This window comes from Miscanthus floridulus, chromosome 2 (assembly GCF_019320115.1).
Source record: "Miscanthus floridulus cultivar M001 chromosome 2, ASM1932011v1, whole genome shotgun sequence".
Lineage (NCBI taxonomy): Eukaryota > Viridiplantae > Streptophyta > Magnoliopsida > Poales > Poaceae > Miscanthus > Miscanthus floridulus.
The window spans coordinates 160,660,488-160,673,676 of record NC_089581.1 but is presented as its reverse complement, the minus strand read 5'-3'; the positions used below and the strand labels follow the sequence as shown (position 1 = coordinate 160,673,676).

The 13,189-nt window shown below is 44.1% G+C and overlaps 1 protein-coding gene and 1 pseudogene across 1 annotated transcript; one reads left to right on the top strand and one right to left on the bottom strand.

Annotated features, from left to right (window-relative positions):
• Window positions 1–7,792: 7,792 nt before the first annotated feature.
• On the bottom strand, window positions 7,793–9,805 carry LOC136540349 (uncharacterized). The gene is made up of 5 exons (XM_066532348.1): window positions 9,728–9,805; window positions 8,703–8,786; window positions 8,570–8,614; window positions 8,117–8,488; window positions 7,793–8,043 (listed from the first exon to the last, which is right to left on the bottom strand). The coding sequence occupies exons 1-4, from the start codon at window positions 9,737–9,739 to the stop codon at window positions 8,222–8,224; spliced, it is 408 nt and encodes a 135-aa protein (XP_066388445.1). The 5' UTR covers window positions 9,740–9,805; the 3' UTR covers window positions 7,793–8,043; window positions 8,117–8,221.
• A 2,141-nt stretch (window positions 9,806–11,946) lies between these two features.
• On the top strand, window positions 11,947–12,677 carry LOC136540348 (uncharacterized; annotated as a pseudogene).
• The last annotated feature ends 512 nt before the right edge of the window (window positions 12,678–13,189 follow it).

Below are 13,189 nucleotides of genomic sequence, written 5' to 3'. Positions count from 1 at the left end.
GGTTGCGTCAAGGTAAAGGCCATCAAGAAAGCATACTACCATGCAAGTCCTATCATAGTGTGATTACAATAATAAAGTAAAGCAATAGCAGCTCTGTATTAGCCATGTGTAATAGGTGCTACGAGATTGGGTGGGATGTGGCACCTTCAGTGTAGTCGTCTCCGTACTCCTCACGGTACTCACGATCCTCGTCTGTCTGGTTCTCCTCTGAGTCTACAAACGATCGCATTATAGTCGCGTTAGCGACGTTTATAGAATAGCACAAAGAAGCAATGAAAATTCAAAAGAGCCAAATGCACTCAAACATGGATTCATTGCGTAGAGCTTGATTTTAGATGAATTTTGGTCCTAGTTTCATATTTTTCTGAGGTCATATGAATTAGTTATGAATTTCTAAAGTTTAAATCATTTCTGAAAATGGAAAAGGCCGAATTAATCCTAGGTTGACACGTGTCATGCTGTGATTGGTCCACGTGGCATGCTGATGTCAGCATGACATCAGCATCTCGGTTTTGAGCTGACAGGTGGGGTCTAGCTGACATCAGCATGACGCCAGCATGACGTCAGCAACGTCATCATTTCTGACAGGTGGGTCCAGGGGCTCTTGGTCCACTAACATGTGGGTCCGGTCAAAGTCAATGTCAGTGAACAGCGAGTCAACGGTCAGGGTCACTGATGTGTGGGTCCCGCGTGACGTCATCATGATGTTAGCATGACGTCACCCACTGACAAGTGGGTCCAGCGACTCGGTGTCGCTGACATGTGGGGCTAGGTCAACAATCAACGTTGACCGGTCAATGGTCAATACGGGCCGGGTCTCAAACAGGCTCTGGTGGGCTCGGGTTGGGTCGGTCAGGGTCAGGCCGACCCAGACACGTGGCATGCTGTGGCGTTGCCACGTCGTTGCCATGGGCCTCTAGTGGGCTATGGTCTACGGCTCGTGGTCCACGGTGGACGCATGCGCCGGTCTATGGTGGACCGCCTCTCCTTCCGGTGAACTGCGTCCACACTTCTCCTCTCACTCTGTGGTCCACGTGCGCCGGGTGCGTGCACAAGGGGCCAGCGACGGGAATTCCCCTGTTTCTCCTGTGGCTGTGCTTCCGTCGGCAGCGAGTGCCCGGTGAGCCTCTGTGGCGGCGCTGGTGTCCAATTGGGGAGGGGAAAGGCTTCCCCAGGCCACGTCGATTATGATGCTGGGGTCTAAGTGGTGGCCGAGGCCTTCTAGGGCATTGGCCACGGTGGTCGGCGGCTTGGCGTGGCGGCACTCATCGGTGTGGCGTGGTCAGGCTGTGGTGGTGGCCAAGAGCGTGTTTGGCGGGGCGCGTGAGTTTCCCGTGGCTCCAGCGAATAGGGCGGGTGAGTCAAGGAGGCGCCAGGCGCGCCCAGCGATACTGGCCATGGTGGTCTGGTGCTCTGGTCGGTGGTGGCAGTGCTCTGGCCGGTGGTCTGGTGCTCTGGCCAGTGGTGGCGGTGCTCTGGCTGGTGGTCTGGTGCTCTGGCCAAGGGGCTGCGGCTGACTATCGTTCGACTTGGTCTACGCGGCTATCTTTTGGTCATCACGGTGATGCTCTACGGCTATGTTCTAGTCTAGCGAGGTGGTCGGGTGCGCCGGTGGTGGCTGCGCCATGGCGGCAGGCGTCATGAGCGCGACGTGCGTGTGCTCTGCTTCAATGTCCACGGGGCTTGGAGGGGTCTACAGCGTCCAAGGGCTCGGAGGTGGTCAGCGGTGTGCGTGTGAGTGTGCTAGTGCTTGTGTGCCTAGAGACCGGAGATGGCCTTGGCCTACTGCGCTCATGGTATGGAGCGCCATGGCCAGAGTAGCAAGGTCCGGTGGCTGAGCAGGGGAAGAACCGGGGGCTCACCGTAGGTGTTGTGGAAGAGGGGATGGCGACGCAGTGGCGAGTTGCGGCCGTGTAGCTCCGGAGGCAGCGCAGTGCCGTGCAGCGTCGTGGCGTCGGCTCCTGCTCCGGCGGCTTTGGAGGTGTTCCGATGGCACCTCTTTCTTCCTCCTCCCTCTCCCTTCCTCCTTCCTCGCTTTTCTCTAGCTCAGGTGTGCACAGGATGGCCACAAAGTGGCAGCGGGGCGTTGAGAGCTCAGGGCGCTAGGGCAACCGGGGCCGGGGCTCTTATAGCCGGAGCTCCAAGCTCCAATGGTGGACGGCTGGTGATCGGTGGATGGGGATCAAGGGTGATCGGGGGCGCGAGCTTGCATCCAACAGCTGTGAGTGGTTGCGTGGGCACGGCGCCAAGGAGACAGGGCCATGCCCCGAGCGTGACCCCCTGGCCCGCCCCTGCCAGTGCTATCGGGGCTTGGTCGGAGAAGAGAATCGGCAGTGAGCGGTCGGCGGCGTGGCGTGGAGAAGATGAACATGAGGGCTGACATGCGGGGCCCGCATGGCAGTGGCTACAAGCGAAGGCGGGGAGGCGCATGGGCGTGAGCGACATGCAGGCTGGCTACTGGGCCTACGCGAGCTCATGGGCCGGCCTGCTGCTACGCGCTGGCGGGGCTAGCCGGTTGCTGGCTGGGCCGTGAAGCCGAGCAGGCCTAGGCCATAGCGAGGCTTCCTCCCTTTTCTTCTTTTTCTGTTTTTCTTTTCTTCTCCTTTATTTGAATTCAATTTTGATCTTGAAATTTGGCTTCCAAATTAGGTGCACCATATTCATTGGAGTTTTAGATATGAGGCCCACAACATACTTATATAAATATTAGGAATTTATTTAGCTATTTTGTATAACAAAAATAGATGTAGTTTTGTTATACACAAATAGAAATAGTTTTCTTTTTAAACATTTATCCTTTGGTTTAAATAATAATTACTTTATGGTGTGTTTCTTTAAAGGGGCTTTCAGGCATTACATAAAGCAAATGAAAATCCAAATCACCATGTGAGTTAACATTATATGCTATGTTTCATTTGTTGGTATTTCAATAAATATGATTAACTATGGCATGCCATGCTTGTGTGATGACTTAGGTTGGGGTTAGACCTAATGCATCCCTTAGGTTGGGTTTCTATACATGACACTCATCATCACATGGGAGTTTTTAAGAAAAATTTGTAGTTGGTATTTTTAGTGTATGGATTTTTGGGTTGTTACACAACCTAGCATCAACAGCAGCTCCAGCTACCAGTGAACCAGATAGGCCAATATCAACGTTAATAAATCTAGTACAACTTTTGTTTTTTTTTCTCAAACAACATAGGAGAGTTGTCAGTCATTTCATTAAGATATGAGAAAAATAAGGGAGAGGGCATAGGACCTATTCCCAATACACTTAACTCACACATCCACACCTAAAAACGCTTTAATAGACGCTAAGAACAAAACTGTGAACCAGCCAGGTTGAAGGATCAGCTAAGAGAATAATTAGATGCTAAGAACAGGAACTGGAAGTAAACATGGTGCGACACTATGAGCTGAGAGAAGTGACTCCTAGAACTGGAAGGAATGACAGGGTCGCAACAACCACCAAATAATGTAGCAGATTACAAAAAGTAACGAAATTGTAAACATGACAATAGGAAGAGAGTAAATAGGCAAGGCAACGCAGTTGAAAAAAAAAACAGACCCGGATAGGAGGCCAAATCAGAGCATGTAAATCCCATCCCACATAAATAGTAATAAGAACCAAAAATGAAGGGAAGCATGCCCTCAGAAGCCGCAACACCGTAGACAACTAATATGCAGAAGAGATACAACCCAATCTCATTAAAAGGTAGACAGTGACTAAAGCACACGCGGAAGCACATGAAATTATCTCCATGATAGATATACTAAAACACAGAGCAAGGAACAAAGGCACGCAATAGACAAAACATCACCTAAAACAAAAAAACAGAGTGTTGAAGCCCACATGCATGAGGTCAATCATATATCACAACAAGGCGCTAATAGCCAAGCCAACTCTTCGCCACTAACAACAAGCGGTAGGAGCTAATCTTTCTCAAACCAAACAAACAATCACCATCCAATAGTTAACATCTCAATAATAAATATTTGCAAACAACAATGACAAAGCCTTAGGTTTTAGAACAAGATGAAATTGAAACATAAAAAGGAATTAGCCATATAATTCAGCTGCAAGCACTGATCCAGGTTAGAGCAATATTATTCATCATCAAACAATCAAAATGATGCTACACTTGACTATTGGAGTAAATAGTTTTCCTAGTGCAAGCTTTCTGAACATATGTTTTTCATGCCTAATCAAATGTAAAAAAAGAAAAAAAGTGGGAAAGTTATATATAAAGACTGGATATTGCACAACGTTAAACACCATAATTACAGTAATTTAAGTGTGCAATTTACTACTTATAAATGTGCAATGAAGAAATAGATACTACATACATAATTGCACTTCATAATACCTGGCACCTGGTAGAGGAGATACATAGTTAAAAACAGAACACTACAATAATTATTCCTGACATCATAAGTTATTCCTATTAACAATGCACAGATCTCAGCATGTAAATAAAACTAAACCATCCTAACATCATATACTAACAAATTCTATAGTGAATAACAAAAAAAAAACAAATTCTATAGTGAATAAAAATAAGCCATCCTAGGGTCATCTTTTTTATACCGGAGTGAGTAATATTTAGTATGGATAACAAAAAATTGAATCAACTCACAGAGGCTTTAAGAACAACACATAACTGAAATATTGAATCCAATAATAGTACTCTCTTTAGCTCGCGAGACACAAAAGCACAATTGGTACTATACTATCCATACCCAAATGGTTTAAACGAATAAAAAACAACCGTGCAATACAAACAAGAAGCCCTCCTTGGATATAGAAAAGAATGGATCGACAGAAATGGACCTGAACCATAGTTCAAATTACCCAACTCATACATCATACATGCACCTGGCAAACTGTGCATGTACATGAAACACCATATGATAGTACACACAATGATGTCAATTTATTATCAATAAAATTGAGAAAATTAGAATGGTCCAAACAGATCTCAAATCATCACAAGATACAATGGGAGAATCTTTCTCTATATAAAGAAGTGGCTATTAGTATCTGCTTATAGAAAGGCACTCCTAAGTAAAGCTCAAGAAGACTTACATAAAGGTTCTCTAATGCATTTGAACTGTTCAGGATAGATATCTGCATGGGTAATTGAACAAATTCCATATATCAATGTGAAAGCATGGAGGTCCTGATGCCAAGTACTTCTTTCTGAATATCACAGAAAATTAGAATGGAAAGAAGGTGCCATGTTCTTCTGACCTCCGTTGCTCCAGAAATGTAAATTCCTTGGGTTTTACTTTCCTTGATCTACAGGTTGTCTTTGGACAAGTCAAGAAGGTCCCTGAGATATGAATAGGCTTCCTCCCTTTTTCTGTCTTTGGAGGAGCTCGTTGGTGGTGCGGACGTGGGCGTGGAGATCCGCGAGGTCGACGCGTCCAGCGGCGAGCGTGACCTGCGTGGCCTTGAGGTCCGCATGGAGCGCCGCGGAGCCGTCCCATAGGCGGACGGTGGTGGCGGCAGGCTTGCCGTACCTGCCGAATCGGTGAGGGGGAGGCTGACGCACCGAGAAGGGCGGGCCGGAGCGCCGAGGTCACTGAGAAATCGCTAGGTCACTAGGAGAGTGGGTGGGAGAGCCAGAGGAGCGGGTGGTCGAGCACTCCAGTAGGGCGGTGGCCAGGCTAGAGTTTAGCGGGTGCAGGCCTCCAGTGTCTGGACCCAAAAAACAACCAAACCAGCGCACGGACTCTGAAGCCAATGGAACGGACAGAAGCGTCGCCTGAGAGAAACAAAAATCCATGTGCCAACAAACCAAAAAACACACATGTGTCCTATAGCATTCCTGATTAATTATATACACCTCCACTTGCATAATAGGGTTGATCATGATATGGGCTTGCCCATTATATTACATTGCTGTCCCAACAAGCTAAGGTATCAGGCCTGGCCGAGCAAGCACAGCAGCAGCTAGCTTTTCTTTGCCGGTTTGAAACGAGGAAACAAAACTTAGTACAGGATCAGAAAGCACACCTCCACTTGCTTGCGTTTTTTTGGGCTACGTATCTTATCTTAGCCAGCCATTATCAAATACGAGCGCACTAGCGAGAGCATTGCATTGCCACAACAGGAGAGGCGTTGTGCATCGCTTGCATTGCGATTCCCCCCGGATGGTCCAAGGATCGCGCACTCACGCTTACCGCGCGCAGGACGAGGAGTCCTACCTACGTCCTAACATAATTAACAGTATATCGTAGATGGACTGGAAAAGAGAGAGCACGCGTCGGGTCCCACTACTGCCAGACCAATCACTTTCCAAATAGTGTAAGTTGACTACATACCAGTGTTCGTGTTCCTTGACATATATATATATATATATATATATATATAGTCGTGTTCCTTGGTCTAACTAGCGTTCGGTTCTCCCAATTTACAAATAGCCTATCAATGTCAAGTGCTCTGAGTAAAGTTTTAAAAAACAAATTAAAGAAAGTGATAGTACATGTCAACGCATAAAGGCCACTTATACATTCAAGCAGCAGTGAACAACATTATGAAAATAATAATGCCTTTTGGAAAGTGAGGTGTGGGGGCGGTGGACCTTTGTTTCCATGAAGGGGTTGCTCGTGCCCGGACGTCCGGCCCTAAGCTCGCGTCCGGATGCAGCTCCCGTGCCCCCAGTGCCCACATCGCATCCCATAAGCTCCAACCCGTTCAGAACCAGCGCCAGCGTCCGAAAACCGTGGCCCACGACCCGCACGGCAAAACCTTGCCCCCGCGCCCATCCAGCGTTCGCACGGTGGAACCGCGCCGTGCGTTCGCACGGCGGAACCTGCGTGACCGGCACAGTCGGCAACCGCCACTACTAGAAATACTCCCCTGTAGTGACGCTTTATTTATATGTTAGACACGTTTTATTTCATCTCTACAAGATTGTACACATGTTTTTATAAAAGCGTGTTAGAAGCGTCTTCGCATGGACCGTGTCCAGGACTTGTAGAGATGAGTTCCTTAAGCGTGTCAAGGTGATAGAGAGACGTTTTGTAGAGATGTTAATTGCATGCCTAAGCATATTGATACACTTTTATAAATACTTTTATATAACGTGTCTATTTATGTAGTTACGTTATATAGCAACGCTTCGTTATGTGCTAAGAAATGTAGAGACGTTCTCATAGATACATTTATATTATGTGTGTACTAATGTAGTCACGTTATGTAACAATTTGTATTGTGTGTTAAAAAAGTGTAGAGACATTCTCATAGACACATTTATATTATTATGCGTGTACTAATGTAGTCATGTTTTGTAATAACGTCACATTGTGTATTAAGAAGTATAGAGACATTCGAGTAGATACATTTATATTACGTGTCTAAAAATATAGATACATTGTCTAATAACATCATTTTTGGGTTAAAAAAAGACAATTTTATGCACATTTATATTTCGTGTCTACAAATATAGAAGCATTATATAGTAATGTTTTATAACATCATATACAATATACACATATAAAGAGACCTACTTACTAAAAATAAAGAGACTTTTACAAATTTAAACACAAATGAATTTGTATGATTAGATAATGAGAGTGGAAGGGCGGGCTTGGTGCAAGCGGTAGAGTCTTACTGCTTGTGACCGGAAGGTCCCTAGTTTGAGTCGCGGTCTCCTCGCATTGCACAGGCGAGGGTAAGGCTTGCCACTGACACCCTTCCCCAGACCCCGCATAGAGCGGGAGCTCTCTGCACTGGGTACGCCCTTTTTTAGATAATGAGAAAGTGAATCATGAAGGCATTGCATTGAAAAATCCATTGTATTTACAAAATAAGATACTAATTAATAACTCATTAAAGTGCACTCTCATAGACAAACCATATTGGTAAAGCATACGAAAAGTGGCAATATCTTACAAATATCTATATTTTTCGTAAACATCTAAAATCTATATTGTTCACTCCGAAACTTGTTGCTTGTCTTTCCATCCACATCAAGTTATCCGAAACTTGTAACTTGTCTTTCCATCCACATCAAGTTACATGTTTCCATCATGCTGCAAAATAAGAGGAGATTGAGCTGACAGACATGAATTCTAATCAAACGAATATATCAAGAATGAAACATACCACCGGCTTGAGTTGAACTCTTAAGTTGTTTAGCCTACAATGAGACATGTGTTTAGAGGGATGTGTAGTATAATTTTAGAAAATTACAAAATCATAAAGAATTTGTTAATATAAGAGAAAACTTACATGCGAACTAGGCCAAGCAACAACAAAGCCAATAGCATCACTCATAGTTTTGATAGAATGGAACGGTCTAGGTAACATCTCATCTCCACTGTTTCCATCACCAAGGGCATCAACATAAACCCCAACAAATTCTTTTCCAAGCACAGTCCCAGCAATGCTTTGAGTGCTGTCACTAGTCACTAACTTTCCTTTGGCCACGACTTTATAATGGTTTCTTAGTGAAATAAGATAAACTTCCAGTTGGCTCTACCATTTTGTAAAACATAAAGCCATGATCATCAAACTTGTAATTAATTTAGTTTGGAAACAAGGGAAACAAGTACATACCGATCTCGATTGATTACAAGCTGGAGCAATAATTCTTTGAGATCTCTGCCACAGACACAATCAAACCATATCATTGATCTAGCAAGTTCAGCCATACTATGAAGGGTTATAATAATAGAAAACATAGACATACTATGTTGGTCATTATGCTAGTACGTGGAAAAGTTAGACCTTTAGAACCCTTATCTGCTTGACCTTGATTGTCAATATGTGCCACCTGCAGTCATAGTTGAATCCTCAGTTTTGTGACATGTAACATGGGTTATCTACCACCCAATTTGAACTTCTAATAATCAAAATAGATGTAGATGGCTATATTTCATAATGTTAGCACATCTCAGACCATATTTCACATTGGAGATTTCGGTGCATGCAAGAAAAAAGTCTAGCCAATGAACATAAATATTCCTTAAATTTTAGTGCAGACTATTGTTTTCAACTTTGTATTGAGAGTTGCAACAAGACTGTAAATTAAATCTCACATCCAGATTCCCTCCAAAAATATCATATCCAGAGTAGTAGCAAGTCTTTAGTCATGTGAAGTGTATAGCATCACTGTGCCTAACCCATGGGTTATCAGCCACCAATTTCACATAACACAATCGAGCGGAATTGACGGACATCCACAAACCCGCTAGATTAATTAGTGGCAAGTTGTGGCCTTATGGCTTTCCTCAACTTGCCCTGCCGACAAGTCTATACAGTATATACTATAAATGGAAAGTACTCGGACAAAGCTTGCAAACTCCTTTTTCTAACAAGCAGTGTTTCTCAGCTATAGTTTGCCAAAGAAACACATTTATTATATCAAGAAAGGGTCCACGCAACAGTCACACAACAGTCATATGACGCATGTCAATTGTCAAGAAACGATCTAGCAGGTAGCAGCCAAGAAGTAGACATGTACATTCATGTTCATTCACACAGAAAATGAAGCTTCTTTCTGGCATAATTGGGCTACCCTTTTTTTCTAGTGGCAAAGTTACGAATTTGTGATATAATTGAACAATGCTAGTTGGACAACACAAGCAAGTTCATGAAGAATAGTTATAATTGATCTGTTTGATAGTCTCCTATGCACTGTGCACATAATTGAACAGCGCATCAAGGTTTCTGAGTAGGAAATGTAACAGTAGGCTGCACTTAATTCTAACATACCTTTGCAACCATTGGCTCATGTGTTAACGATGAGCGCACGCAATCCTTGTTGACTTGACTATAATTCTGGTTCTGTGGCTCCTGCATATTTGTAACCATAGTATTTAGGACATTAGCATGTACCTACATACTATATTATAGCAAAGAAAATAGAAATAAGAGTTGAATTTGTTCTGATTCTTATGGCTGTGGCTACATCTCATAGCTGCAGTAACATAGAATCACATATAAGTAGGTTGAAGAAAGGTATAGTGTTACCTGAACAGAATTTCCTGGAGAGTACACATTATCTTCTGGGTCTTTAGGGTTCATGTCAATATCATTATCACTATATGTGCCATGGATACTATCATCACTACAATCCTGCTCATCATCAGTATGACCATCTATTTCGGTATGAACAACCTGCAGAAAAATGAAACATCATACAAATAGTTATTAGATATGAATAAACTCATCTGTAACAGATGGAGACATAGACATGGACCCATGGAGGCTTACTTCATAATGTAGAGATCTTCCCATTCTTTTTATCAAATCATCATTTGGGTACTTTTGTGACATAAAAGAAAGCCAAAGTTTCATAACACCACTCATGCATTGCATCTTATTGTCCATTGTATTTACTTTGTCACAGTACCTTCTTTCTTCTTCAGTTTCAGTAACAAAAGTAATACCTTTAGAAACTTGCACTTGACTCCAGTACTTATCATCGTAGGACCCACGTGCTTTTAATTGTTTAGCAACAATCTCATTGAACACCTCATTAAAATCATTAGCTGAAAGATTACCATTGTTCTGCTCTTTTCTCTTTTCTAATTCCTCAAATGATGCATCCTATTGAAATAAGCATATAGGAAGGTCACATAATTGTAACAATAATTTCAAATCCAATGTCAATCACAAGTAGCAGAAAAATATACCATTACTAACTTCATTTTGTTGGTGCTGTATCTCCCATTCTTTTTCTTATGAACGGCATCCCATAATTCTATCCTATGAACCTTTCCTTTCCTTCAATCTTCCTGCACAAGATATTACCGTCTGTTTGGTTGGAGTGCTGGAGCCAACCCGAATGGGTTCAACCCATTTTCTGGTTGTTTGGATGGAGGTTTGGGATGGGTTGGGTTTGACCCCAGGAGAATATTCCTCCAATATGCGGGTTCGGTTGCTCCGTCGAAATCTGGCGGACAGAGCCGCTCCGCTCAGGGTTGAGAAATTCACGTGCGCTGCAGTAACCCCAAACCTTATCCCTTCACCTCCCCTCCACCTCAACCGCTCCATCAGACCGCCGCCGCCCAGCGCCGAGCCCCGCATCTCCGCCAAGGTCGCGCAATGCCGGCCTCGCCCAGCGCCGGCCTGGCCATCGTGCTGGCCCCGCCTGGTCCACCGCGCCGGCCCTGCCTGGTCTGCCGCGCCCGAGGAGCCGCCCCGCCCGCCTCCAGGTCCGCCTGAGGAGCCGCCCGCCCGCCGGCCTCTGCCCCGGACCGGCGCCGCCCTCTGCCCCGGACCGGCTCTGCATCTCCACCAGGATCACGCCGCCCTCTGCGTCGCCCCACCATCTGCCCCGGACCGGCGCCAGGTCGGCCCTCTGCCCCGGATCCCTACAGGTGAGTACTGGTTTAGTCTTGTTCTGTTGTTACTTTTTCATAGCAATTTCATAGCGACTTCATTGATGCGATTGATGAAATGCCGAGGGGCCGCCGTTTGCGTACAACGCCTAGATGGTTAGGAGCACCCTTTTCCTATGAATAGAAACAAACTATGGATGGTCTTTCAGTAGTATATTGTGCTCAGACTTAAATTGTAAGTAACTTTGAACCAAACTACATGAATTGTAAGACCATGTTACCTCTTATATGGAATTGGATGGGGTCTGCTTCTGAATATTTGCTTTTTACCTACCCGATCTATATTGATTGTGCTGCTGTGCTTGGTTGTGCTGCTGTATGTAGATGAATAACAGGCTCAAGGCATTTGTTTTTGCTGCTGCTGCACATTGGTTGTTGTGTGTCATGGCAATTGTTGTTCGGTCTAGGAAAAGAAAACGAGTTGCAAGAAGGGAAGGGATTACTTATGCACCAATATATGAAAGGGATAGGAAGAGAATGGAATACCTCAATGACAAAATCTGGAAGGATGACACAACTTGTGTAAACATGCTGAGAATGAACAAAGCACGTTTCTTTAGGTTTTGTAAGAAGAGAATGGAATACCTTCACTATAACTCTTGATGATGAGCACTACAACAATCATATTAAGGTATTTGCTGAATTATTAGTTCTCACATATAATAATCTAATAATAGTTGCTGAATTATTAGTTGTCACATAATAGTAGTTGCTAAAATTGTACATATATTGCAGGATCACAAGTCTGATGCTGATTTTCTAAACAAGCCTATTCAACACTTTGAGGAGATGCACACAATATTTGGAAGTACCATGGCTACAGGCAAGTTTGCAAAGGACTCGGGTGTGCTTCTAGGTACATAGGAAGACAGTATAGATGACTAGGGACAATGAGGTGCAGAGGATGGAGGTACAGAGTGATAGGAATGCAAATGAAGACAACAATACGGCAACTTCATCGGCTACCAAGGCCACCAATCCTAAGAAGAGGGACAAGGGCAAGAAGAGGGCCATGACTGACCAAGATCCATTGGTTGCTGCAATTAAATGGGGAAGTACCAAGTTAGCCAAGGCGATAAAGGAAGCGGGGAAACCTAACAATGATGTGTTGGATGATTTGTATGACAACTTGATGGCTATGAGTGGTAGTTTCAATTCGACTCACTTATCCTTCTACCATTCCTACTTGGTCCAACATCCTCACATAGCTAGAGCTTTCAACTCCTTGCCTTTTGAACATAAATTCAATTGGGTTGCAAAGCACATTGCTGACAACTACCCTGGGCAGTAAGGGTAAGTTGTAGTCATGGGATGGTTCTTTTGTTAGTACCACATAGAACTTTATATTTGTGGTCTAAGTAAGCTTGTGTCTTGCTATGTGGAAGCCTTGAACTTGCTATATATTGTGTAAGGCTTGAACTTGATGCATCGTGCAAGCATCAGACTTGATATTAGTGTGTAATGTGCCTATGGATATGGCCTAAGACTTTTATTTGTAATATGGCCAAGACTTTTATATGTGCCTATTATATTATTTTGTGTGCTGATCTTTGATGCATGGTGCAAGCATATGAAATATTGCTATGTGTTGAGCACAAATATTGCTATGTGTTGCATAAATTGAGGAGGGTAACCTCACCATTTCAGTGCAAAGGTGACCATATGCAGGTTCTGTTTGAATCCATCCAACCAAACTAGAAAATGGGATGGATCCGACCCCATCTCAATCCTCCAACCAAACAGAAGACAGGATCGAACCCATTCTCGCAACCAAACAAATCAAGGGTTGGAGCTGTCCCCAAAACGTGGGTTGGAGCCACTCCAACCCACT